Consider the following 13006-nt stretch of genomic DNA (forward strand, 5'->3'; position numbering starts at 1 on the left):
GCAGAAATTACAAGATATTTATTGAAAACATGTATTTACTAAGATATTAGTATAGATAGATATCTTAAGCATAAAATAAATATATTTTGTGCATCTATATATTACGAGATTTGCATCAAACTTTGCCAATATAATCGTGAAAATCAAATCTCATTTCAGCATTAATGAAATTTCAGAATGTGGAAGTATAACACATAGTATAATGCATTCATAAAATGTTTGTATAAGCGTTAAAATACATAGTTTCGTGGCACTCTATGTGTCACGGGTACGAGTGTTAAGGCGTTGATAATAAAATTAAAATTATCGAAATCTTAGCACCTGACCGTACAATTTCGAACCTGTTACACAGTGCAGCATGCAGTGGAGATAATCGTTAATCGAAATGATCATTATTCGAATTTGATCTCATTATTCGATGATATCGTCAGTCTGTAAGTAAGTAATGTAAATGTAAATAATACATTGTGTTATATAGCCAATAGTTGCAGCCATAGCGATCACATTTTATTCATGTCTACTCTCTCGTTTCGTTGAACAGTCTCTAGATATTTGTTACTAAAAATCGAAGTTTAAAGACTACTCAAATCTTTGCCCTATGTCGGTAAAGTAGGTATGCGATAGAGTAGCCGATCCGGAACGCTACACACAAACGACGCTGCAATACCATCTATTGGTCATTGGGCGAAGTATCGATTGTAACAGTCTACTGAGACGATCTACTGCGCACATTCGGCTCCAAATCAATTTGATTTCAAATATTTGAAATGAATATTGAATCATCAAAAGTATAATATTTATTACTGTATTGTGCTTTATTGGACTAATACCACTTCAAGCATTTACCATTACTCGAAGCACTGAAAGGTACGACATCGAAGTTTTCAGAATACTCATGTACGTTTCCATGTTGACGGTGAAGAATTTGCCAGCGTTCAAGGAAACTGGATCTTGACTTCTCATAATGACATAAATAATATCTTTTGCTATACTTGTCGGTATATCGTACCAACTGCAGAAATACACCGAGTCACCGACGCCTTCCATTTGAAGCTTTAAATATTCGCCCACGTAGCTGTATGCAAACAATTGCACCAACAGAGTGCTTAGTACTATAAATGTTTTTATCGCCATGACGATGTTTCCAACGCTCAGATCGAGAATAAATTGAAATCCTAAAAACAGACAAAAAAATAAATCCAACGCATTAATCATACTTAAATAAATGTATGCCATTGGGCCTCGTGTCATTTCATTAAAAGAGGTAGAATGTTCACCGGTTGTACAAATAAGTATACAACTCGCGAATAGTTGCACGATTAAGATAGAGCTGATCGTCTCGTTCAGCATTTTGGCCAAGTTCAGTAAGTAGACATGCCTCTTGACTAATACGATGAAATGTTCCATGGTTCTTTCGTTCTCGTTGCCTAGTCTATTGAAATCTAGTTTTAGAATTTCCACTTGACCGCACAGATGAAAAGTGATGCCGAAGAACAACGAATCGCTACCTAATACATAATTTAAAGTAAATAAGCATGGTTCTTGAGCTATTTAGAGCAAATATGGGTACTCGAGCCTATCAGAAGCCAAACTTCTTGAACCAAGTTCTCGATATCATTTTTCAAACTGAATGATTAGTATTCAATATCTGAGGTTGTAGACACACCGCATACGCAAGAAGTACAAGTCCAACTGTGTAATTCTCTGATAATGTGCTTTCAGTTATTCTAATATTGGCGCTTCATATTTGATACCAAATGCAATGTCTATGTAAGTAAAGTGGCGAAAGTTCTTGGCGTGTGGAGTTTCAATGGTTTGCCATAAAGGGATAATGTGAACGAAAGAAACATTTCATTCGACTTAAAAACAATGACCTTTATATTTTCTCCACACATTCACATACAAAAGGATTGTTAATACGGAGTTATGTATTCTACTATAATACGTGAAATCAAGCAAGTTCGTCTAATACCTCTTTTCTAATCGCTAGGAGCAAATAAGTTATAATCGTTAATTGCGATGAAAGTTTTGAAGTTTTGACAAACAATGCTCATTCTTATCACTCTCGTTTACATTTCAATTTATGGAAACGATTGGTATGGCTTCTGACAGTGATGGATTCATTTGATATGAGAATTCATTACCTAAATTTCCAGTGCTTACTAATAGCCGCATCAGGCACTCTATGATAAAAACTATAAAGTATAAATTATCTGGCATTTTTATAAGTTCCATTACATATTCGGAAGGCATAGGGTAATCCGGTACACCTTCCTCCGTTACGTTAAATATATCTTCCTCTTCCACACCAGCTAGCACAGGCACAATCATGAAAAGAACCGTGGCAACATACGCGAAAATGATCACACTGCCAGACACCACTCTGCCCATATAAGCGTGCATCCTCATTATCGCCCGTTTCTCTTGATCTTCCAAATCGTTATAATCCTTGACTGCCGAGGTAAAATTCGAAATAAGTCCAGCTGGTCGAATACGAAACCACATAATCTTTGACACCGCCAAAATACCACAGGCAATTAATAGTAGGGCGTCAAGGTTTTTTTCGGCATCGCTTCTGTCGAAGTACATCTCCGTTTGCACGATCAGTAGCATTAATAGCTGTGAAAGAACGACAACTTTTAAACGTGTCAATTTCAGCTACTCAAAAGTCATTTTTTGACGCCGCATGCAGAGAAACGACTTTCGTTCGCGTGATATCGCTAAGATCAGATCTCTGCCTTCGTATTTCTTAACTGGGAAAACGAAGAGAGGCATACAAAAGTTGCTCGTCTGCATTTGGGCTGGTTAAATCTACATATTAGAAAGTAAAGAGTGCGATGAAGATATAAAAATGAGTTCTTTTAAATTTACCTTTTAATTTACTATTATTCACATAATTTCCTTCATACAAGGATTTATAGGAACAAGTCATTTGTCTTTCAAGAAGAACGTAAATAGCGTAGAGTAATAGTAAAATCGTAGAATTACTTGATTTCCAGAATGTTTATTAACACATTCGGGCAAAAGTAAATAGACAGGTAATGGAAACAAGTATTGTGATAATTCGAAATATTCTACCGAAATGTCAAAGTGTTTTCCGAAACAATAACTCCAATCTTCCACCGAGTATTTAATTGACATTTAAAGTTTAGTTAAATATTCAACAAACCTTACGAAAGAAAAACCAAACGTCAATTTTGGTTCGTCAGATACGGCTTGTTTATACAAAAGTATAAATATCACTTTTAATTATTTCCTAATAATCTATGTATTATATGATATACAATAAAAAATAAAATGTAGCTGCATATATAACACTACAATTAGTTCCATTAGTTTGTCCACTTATTTATCTTCTTGATTCTGTATAACGAATTGCAAACGTATTCACATCGAAACGGTATCAAAAAAGTTTCATACCATAAGAAAGATCACTATGGTGCCACGCATAGCTGAGAAGATGTCGTAGTCTTGAAGAGGCCAGGTACCTACAGGCCACGACACAATCTTCAACGGAGTCATCGCGTAAGCGAAGTCTTTACGCGATGAGGCCTTCATCCTCGCAAGATGAAGATCGACGAACAGTTCCACGTTATCGTGAATACCATCCTACTCTTCCTTCCCGCATACAACAAATTATATCCCTATTCGTCGGTTTATCTTTTATTCTATTATAATTGCTCGATTATCCATCGTTCAGTAACTTACCATTTCTACGTTGCCTGCGTATTTTATGGAAAATTCAGTGGGGGAGGGAGGAGGCGATTGCTTCGTACGTAAATACTTTATTGCCAAGTTTTCGTACGAGTAATATCGCGTTTCCTGTCGTACAGAGCCATTCGTTTTGTAAATTAGTTCTACTTTTCAAAGAATGTTCAACTTTCATAGCTGTTGAACTACTTGTGTTTCGAAAATTGGTCTGTATTTTCAAAGAATATTCAACTTTCATAGTAAACTATTAGAGTAGGGTTGTAGCGATATGTAAGTATCGCATAGAACGATGATCTATTTTCTTATGGTAAGAAGATAGCCTTTCTTCTAAGGAAAGTGGTAGAATTGAAACGTCTAAATTGCAATCGATTATTTTCAACGCGGGCGAAGGGTGCGATCGTGGTCGGTGTTTCTCAAAATTGCACTAAAATTACTTATTTATTCGTGTACATTGATACAAACGGTTGTATGCTCCGTGTCAACAGACCAAAGCATGCTTCGTGCGTAGTTATTTTTGCGAATGTTTGAGTCTTACGTAAGAGAAAATTTCGTTGCTCTTCTTCGTCGAGTAACAGTAACATTGCCTTTGTTGTGCGACAGGTTGCCAAGCGTAATTCTCAAGAGGAATGTACAAAAACTTCTGCATAGTATCCTAAAATCGAACAAAATTGGGCAAGCCAAATGTTCATCGAGGGAGTAACCAGTGCTACGGATAGATACGGCTTGTCATTTCCCCGGATCAAGAAATCGGTGAGACAAACGTTATATTCAATTCTTTTTTCTCGAATAAAACTTTTACCCATGTAATTTTGAGGATTTCTTAATTAATCAATATTTGCTCATTTAGTAAATTTAACTTTGTTCCTTTCGTCTATTACATATCTGTAAACGTGATTTAAATTATATCGTGTTCGGTGTTATTTCAGTCGGAAAAATCTCACAACTACGTTAGTAAATATGTAATGTGAAAGATATCAAGAATATAAAAATTCCATTATTGAATTGGTAATATCCGATGGAACAGGTTACGTTATTAATCCCTCGTACTTCGCGATGTGTCAGGGGGAACACTAGAACCCCAAGCGGGAAACTCACCCCAGTGCAATGGGGGAGACGATGGAGTGTTCAACGAGGGAGCCTTACCGGGTGCTTGGTACTGTACGGAAGTTTACTATATATATGTAGCACTCGCGATCAATGATTTTCACGTGTATTTCTTTGAAAGCGAATGTGTTCATCGAGAGGAATTTCTCAGCTGTTACGTAGATCGACAAGTTCACACGGTTGATACTATCAGTGTCAGATCCCTTGCTATGTTCTCAAGGTTGATAACAGGATAAACTGCAAACTCTTTGGATCGAGGCATCGCCTATGTGGGCGTAAAGGTATTATAGAATTGTATGAGCAACGTTACCATCTGGAGAAACGTTTGCAATTCACCGATGTTTCCTCTTGTACTCAAACACACCACGATCACTAAACCAGATTTTTCATTAAATACACGTGATACGATGATCAAGGTAATATGCCAATTATACATGAACTTGATTTGACAGTTTAGAGGAAACTAGGTATTTAATCCTTCAACAAAAGAAGTAGCAAGGTAGTCAAAGTGGTAAATATGTGACCTTTCATAATCATTTTATAGATCTCGGGATCTTGAATGATTCTTTATAAAATATATGGGTAAAAGTGTTTTGAATTATGTATTTTTTCGTATATCTTCCATTCTGGTGTCTTTGGTATAAATCTTATATATCTTAATCGTCGAAAATTGAAATACATAGTAGTGTATACGTTAAAACTGAATATACCGTATACAGGAACATGTTATCCCAATTACCGCATGCTGACAATTCGACTTATGCACGTGGCGTTTCATAGCTGTCAGTTATGCGACGGGACAAATTTTCTTTCGAGAGTTCGACAAAGGAAGATCCCTTCGTAGCTACTGACTTCGTCATTGTTGACGATCGGGACGAATATAATTTTCCTACGTTCGCAGTAGCAATTCGGAGAGGCTGCAAGAAACACTCAGATTTTTTCTAGTTATTTCACAACCTGAGCCATAAAGTTCCATTCAATGTCAAGTCGTCACGTCAATCCTGTCTTTAGTCAATGGCTACACACAAAAGACACTTGATCATAACAGCTTACCGAGACTATCTACTACGCACATTCAACTCTAAATGAATTTGAAACGAATATTGAATCATTGAAAGTATAATATTTAATATTTTATTCTGCTTTATTATATTAACAACATTTCAAGGATTTACCATTACTCGAAGGACTGAAAGATACGACATCGATGTTTTCAGAATATTCATGTACGTTTCCATATTGACGATAAAGAATTTCCCAGCCTTCAAGGAAACTGGATCTTGGCTTTTCATAATGACAAAAACGATACCTTTTGCCACATTTTTCGGTATATGATACCAGCTGCAGAAGTACACAGAGTCGCCGACGCTCTCCATTTGACGCTTTAAATATTCGCCCACGTAACTGTATGCAAACAATTGAACCAACAGACAGCTCATTACTATCAATGTTTTCATCGCCATGACGATGTTCCCAACGCTCAGATCGAGAATAAATTGAAATCCTAAAAATAGATACAAATCGTTCAAACACATTGATCGTATTTAAATAAACTTATGCCATCGAGCTTCATATGATTTCATTAAATGAGGTAAAAGTGTTCACCCGTGGTACAAATAAGTATACAACTCGTGAATAGTTGCACGACCAAGACAGAGCTGATCGTCTCGTTCAACATCTTGGCCAGGTTCAATAAGTACACATGCCTCTTGATTAATACGATGAAACGTTCCATTATTCTTTCGTTCTCGTTGCCCAGTTTATTGAATTCCAACTTCAAAATTTCTACTTGGCCGCACAGGTGAAAAATGATACCGAAGAGCAACGAATCGCTTCCTAATTCATATTACAAACCGAATGAGCAAGATTCTTGCACTACTCTGAGCAAATATCTTTATATGTATCTTTCAGAAGCCAAACTGATCAATTCCATCTTTTATCGCGTTCTTTAAGTTCATTGTCCAAAACGAATAATTAGTTTCAACATTTGAGAGTTTAAACACGTTACATACGCACATCCAAATTCCTTATTATACTTTGCGTTATACTGAGCCGAGGGTTTATTTTCAATATAGAGTACCATATTTATTTAATTAAAATTGCGAAGAAAATCGTACGTCAAGTCTTAAGGACTGATTGTAAGAAGCCAATGCAAATAAAAGAATCAGTTCCTTGCATTTAAAAAGATGATGTTAATCTTTCTTCTTCGTTAAAATCTATGGATTAATCAGCATGGCATCTGACAATGGGTGATTCATTGAACACCCGATTCATTACCTAGATTTCCAGTGCTCGTGAACAACAGCATCAAGTACTCTATGATAAAAACCATAAAGTACAAATTATCCGGCAATTGTATAACGTCCATTACATATTCGGAAGGTATAGGGTAATCCGTTGTACTTTCTTCTGTTACGTTAACTATATCTTTTTCTTCATTTCCAGCCAGCATAGGAATAGTCATGTAAAGAGTGGAGCCGATATACGAAGAAAATATCACAGTGGCAGATGCTACTCTGCCTATATAAGCGTGTTTTCGTACTATCAATCGTTTGTCCTGACCCTCCAATTCTTCATAATCCTTAACCGCAGAAGTAAAATTCGAAATAAGGCCAGCAGGTCGAATACGAAACCATATAATTTTTGACAAGGCCACAACGCCGCTTGTTATTAATATCAAAGCGTCCACGTTTTTTCCGGCGTCGCCGCTGTCTAAGTACATTTCCATTTGTAAGATCGCTAGCATTAGCAACTGTAAAAGAACGAAAACTCTTAAAAGCGCCAATTTCAGCTACTCGGAAATCCTATTGATTAGGCTCGCAAATGAAAAAAGTAAAAAGAGCGATGGAGTTATTAAAATTTGCTTCTTTAATTTACCTTTGAATTCATTATTATTTACACAATCCGCTTGTCACAAATAAATCGATAGAAATAAGACATTTGTCTTTCAAGAAGAACGTAAATAGTGTAGAGTAATAGTAAAATTGTGGAATTAACAAAAAATGTAGCGGATTAAAGTGATTTTCAGAATGTTTATTAACACATTCGGATAAAAGTAAATAGACAGGTAATGGAAACAAGTATTGTGGTAATTCGAAATATTCTACCGAAATGTCAAAGTGTTTTCCGAAAAAGTAACTCCAATCTTCCGCCGAGTATTTAATTGACATTTAAAGTTTAGTTAAATGTTCAGCAAACCTTACGAAAGAAAAACCAAACATCAATTTTGTTTCGTCAGATACGGCTTGTTTATACAAAAATTAATTTTATTTATTTATTTGCTAAATAATTTAATTATAGCTTTTAATTATTTGCTAAATAATCTATGTACTATACGATATACAATAAAAAATAAAATGTATCTACATATATAACACCACAATTAGTTCCATTAGTTTGTCCACTTATTTTTGTTCTCGATTCTGTATAACGAAATGCAAACATATTCACATCGAAACAGTATCAAAAAAGTTTCATACCACAAGAGAGATCACGATGATGCCACGCATAGCGGAAAAAATACCGTAATTTTGAAGAGGCCAGGTACCAACAGGCCACGATACGATCTTCATCGGTGTCATCGCGTAAGCGAAGTCTTTCCTCGACGACTCCTTCATCCTCGAAAACGAAAATCGAGAAATAATTCTACGTCGACGCTAGTACCGTACCTTTCTTTCTTCCCATATATTAACAAATTGTGTGTATTTTCTTATCTTTTATTTCACTGTAATCGCTCAATTATCTGCCGTCCAATAGGTTACCAATTCTATGCCATGTGCACATTTCCAAGGAAATTCCAGTGGCAGTTACTTCGCAGGTAAATACGTTATTGCCGACCTGCTGTACGATTAATACTGCATTTTCCGTCGTTCAGCATCTTCCGTTTCGAAAATTGGTCTCTGTTTTCAAAGAATATCGAACTCCTATGGTAAATTGTTAAATAGATCATGCCTTTCGAAAATTGGTCTGTGTTTTCGAAGAATATTTAACTTTCATGCAAACTATTAGATGCGAGTTGCAACGGTATGTAAGTAAATGTAAAGAACGAAAATCTATTTTCTTATAGTAAGAAGATACCCTGTGCTACAGGGAAAGTAGTAGAAGTGAAACGTCTAAATTGCAATCGATTATGTTTGAACGCAAGCGAAGGGTAAGATCGTGTTCGGAGTTTCTCAAAATTGCATCAAAATTACTTATTTAATCGCGTGCATTGATCCAAACAGTTGTATACTCGGTATTCAACAGACTAAAGTGTGCTCCGTGCGCATTTATTTGTGTGAAAGTTTGCGTCTTACGTGAGAGAAAATATCGTTGCTCTTCTTCGCTGAATAAGAGTAATATCGCCTTTGTTGCTCGAGGGTTTACAAAGGGTAATTCCTGGGAGGAATGCAGTAAATTTCAGCACAGCACACTAAAATTGGATCCAAACCAAACGTCCATCGAGGAAAGAACCGGTGCAAGGGATAGATATGATGTAGCATTTTGCCGGATTTAAAAAGTGAGAGGACGAATAAGAAAGTGGTCTGAAAATCGAATTTATCAAAAAGTCGGTAAGACTAATGTTATATTTTGCACGACTGTTGGAGTAATCTCATCATCAAGATGAAGCTTTTTTATGCACCGACGCTTGTGCTCTCTCGTGCTCAAGCAAACCAGGAACACGAAATCTGGTTTTGAATACAATACACAGGCTGCGGTGATCAAGGTAATATACCAATTATACTTGTTTTTACACGAATTTGATTTGGCAGAGTTTAGAAAATACTAGACATTTAACTCTCTTACAGTGGAAGTAGCAGGGTGATAAAAGCGATAAATTTATGATTTATCGGTAATAATTATATAGATTTTGAGATTTTAAACGAGTCTTAATAAAATATATGGACAAAAATATACTCTTTGACTTTTTAATATTTATGTATATTATTGATTATTATTATTTAGAAAAAAGTACACCATAGTATGTACGTTAAAACTGAATATAATGGTATGTATGTTTATGTAAGTAAAATGGCAAACAAAATCGTATGTAAAGTTTTAAGGAGTGATTTTAAAGGACAGATACAAGTGAAAACAAATTGTATTGCACTTGAAAAATGATGTTAAACTTTTTCTTCATCAACATCTATGGAGTTAATTAGCATGACTCCTGGCAATGAGTATTTGGGGGAATTTATCCTTAAGCTGAAGAATAATCCGCCATTGGCCCAATCAGCGATTACATTGACGACGTTACACATTGTCTGCAGTGCCAATACGCAGATGGGATGAGGCAAAGTTAGCAAAATAGGCAGTATGTTGTCATCGAGTAGTTCAATTCCAAGGGATTGTTAAGATCTATCTATGGGTCCATCGAGTGTTAAAAGATCTGAAAAGAGGTAAGGCACGTCAGCTAGATGATTAGAAACTAATCGACTGCACCAAGTTATTATATTTCTTTTATGCAATATATTTCTACATTTGAAATATTATATAAATTTGACTTATGATGTAAAATACTGAATGGAGTAAGATTTGTGATAGTGTTACAATAAACTTAACGAGTATTTGCGAAACCAGACACTATTATATGATTAGCCCTTCAGTGACATACCTCTACTTTCGTTTACTTACTTCGATTTGACGTACGATTTATCCTAGCACGCACACGAAAACATTTACGCCCACTTACGTGCATATGTCCTCTTCTTTGATCTGTTTTCATACGAATAAAAATATACAGGCACAAAATAAAATTTTGTTTCTGAATGCCTCTGTCTGAGGCATTCATAGTGTTTATATGTATCCATATACGTGTGCCTGCTTGCGCAGAAGAGGCCCTTCTTGTTTTACATGTGGATTTCCATGTGGAGAGTCGGCTCTTGTTGTGTTCCTGTTCCTTGACCACAGCGTAATACAAATGAACTTTGGTTTTTTTTCTGTATTTCAAAATCAGAGACGCGAACACCCATGTAATGTCACGTCTATCCTGTTCTTAGTCAGTGGCTATAAACAAACGATGCTGCAATAACATCTACCGAAAATTGCGTGAATCATTGACCATAACAGTCTACTGAGACGATCTACTGCGTACATTCGATTCCAAAACTATTTGATTTCGAGTATACGAAGTGAATATTAAAACACCAGAAAGAAAATATTTTATATTTTATTGTACTTTATTAGGTTCATACCGCTTCAAGCATTTACCATTACTCGAAGGACTGAAAGATACGACATAGAAGTTTTCAGAATACTCATATACGTTTCCATATTGACGATAAAGAAATTGCCAGCCTTCAAGAACACTGGATATTGAGCTCTCATAATAACGTAAATAATATCTTTTGCCATACTTTTCGATATATCGTACCAGTTGCAAAAATATATCGAGTCGCTGATACCTTTCATTTGGCGCGTTAAATAATCGCCCACATAACTGTATGCAAATAGTTGCACCAACATAGCGTTCAGAACTATAAATCCTTTCATCGTCATGACTATGTTTCCGATGCTCAGATCGAGAATAAGTTGAAATCCTAAAAATAGATGAATATTGTACCTATATATAAATGATATTCAAATATTCTTATACCAGGCTTCGTGTTATTTTATTAAGCGAGATCAGAACGCTCACCGGTTGTACAAATAAGCACACAGCTCGAGAATAGTTGCATAACCAAGATAGAGCTAATTGTCTCGTTGAGCATGTGGGCTAGGTTCAATAAATAAATGTGCCTCTTGATTAACACGATGAAACTTTCCATTGTTCTTTCGTTCTTATTACCTAGTCTATTGAACTCTAATCTCAGAATTTCTACCTGACCGCACAGGTGAAAAATAATACCGAAGAACAACGTATCGCTTCCTAATTCATATTTCAAACTAAATAAGCTAGATTCTTGCGTTATTCTGGGCAAGTATCTGTACATGTACCGAGCCAATCAAGCAAATCAGAAGCCAAACTGATCAATTCCATTTTTTATTGCGTTCTTAGTTTCATTGTCCAAAACGAATAATTAATTTCGGCATCTGGAGGTATAAGCGCATTGCATACACACAAGATACACGTCCAACTGTTCAAATTCCTCATTATACTTTGTGTCATACCGAGTCTGGAGTTTATTTTCGATATAGAGTGCTATATTTATGTAAATTAAATTGCGAATAAAATCGATTGTAAGAAGCCAATGCAAATAAAAGAACAGTTCCTTGCGTTTGAAAAAATGATATTAATCTTTCTTCTTCGTTAAAATCTATGGATTAATTAGAATGGCTCCTGACAATGGGTGGTTCATTGGACACGGCGATTCATTACCTAGATTTCCAGTGCTCGTGAACAACAGCATCAAGTACTCTATGATAAAAACCATAAAGAACAAATTATCCGGCAATTGTATAAGGGCCATTACACATTCGGAAGGTATAGGGTAATCCATTATACTTCCTTTCGTTACGTTAACTATATCCTTTTCTTCATCTCCAGATAGCATAGGGATAGCCAAGTAAAGAGTCGAGCCGATGCACGAAGAAAATATCACACTAGCAGACACCAGTCTACCCATATAAGCGTGTCTTCGCATTATCATTCGTTTCTCTTGGTCTTTTAGTTCGTTATAATCTTTAACCGCCGAGACAAAATTCGAAATAAGGCCATCAGGCTGAATGCGAAAACGTATGATCTTTGATAACGCCAAAATGCCGCAGGTAATTAATAGTAGAGCATCCAGATTCTTCTTGGCGTCGCTACTGTCTAAATACAACTCCATTTGCACGATGATCAGCATGAGTAGCTATAAAACCAATTCAGTCACTCAGAAACCATATTGATTAGGTTCACAAATTGAAAAGTAAAAAGTGCGATGAAATTATTCATATTTGCTTTTTTAATTTGTGCTTGAATTCATTATAATTTAAACGATTTCTATGCTATAAGAAAATTTATAGAAATACGTCAGGTGTCTTCCAAAGAGAATACAAATAATGTGTAGTAATTACAAAATTGTCGGAGTAGCAGAACGTGGAGCGGATCAATTTGACTTCTAGAAATTTCATTTAACACGTTTGCATAAAAGTAAGTGGATAAGTAGGAGGAGTAGTTGTCACTGTAGTTTCGTTAAACACGGCTTGTTATTTCCTGTTATTTCCTGATTAATCTATGTACTATAACGATATGCAATAAAAAGGATATAAGTGCACAACATTAAAACTA

At 35.7% G+C, this 13006-nt stretch overlaps 2 protein-coding genes across 2 annotated transcripts; both read right to left on the reverse strand.

Annotated features, from left to right (window-relative positions):
• Positions 1-110: 110 nt before the first annotated feature.
• On the reverse strand, positions 111-2628 carry LOC117209864 (odorant receptor 47a-like). The gene is made up of 3 exons (XM_033452308.1): positions 2145-2628; positions 1278-1508; positions 111-1175 (listed from the first exon to the last, which is right to left on the reverse strand). The coding sequence occupies exons 1-3, from the start codon at positions 2611-2613 to the stop codon at positions 835-837; spliced, it is 1041 nt and encodes a 346-aa protein (XP_033308199.1). The 5' UTR covers positions 2614-2628; the 3' UTR covers positions 111-834.
• Positions 2629-5792: 3164 nt separating this feature from the next.
• Positions 5793-12652, reverse strand: LOC117209767. The gene is made up of 7 exons (XM_033452122.1): positions 12113-12652; positions 11432-11662; positions 10999-11333; positions 8295-8471; positions 7093-7567; positions 6421-6651; positions 5793-6319 (listed from the first exon to the last, which is right to left on the reverse strand). The coding sequence occupies exons 1-7, from the start codon at positions 12579-12581 to the stop codon at positions 5979-5981; spliced, it is 2259 nt and encodes a 752-aa protein (XP_033308013.1). The 5' UTR covers positions 12582-12652; the 3' UTR covers positions 5793-5978.
• Between the last annotated feature and the right edge of the window lie 354 nt (positions 12653-13006).

Source organism: Bombus bifarius, unplaced genomic scaffold (genome assembly GCF_011952205.1).
Source record: "Bombus bifarius isolate JDL3187 unplaced genomic scaffold, Bbif_JDL3187 scf7180000008194, whole genome shotgun sequence".
Classification (NCBI taxonomy): domain Eukaryota; kingdom Metazoa; phylum Arthropoda; class Insecta; order Hymenoptera; family Apidae; genus Bombus; species Bombus bifarius.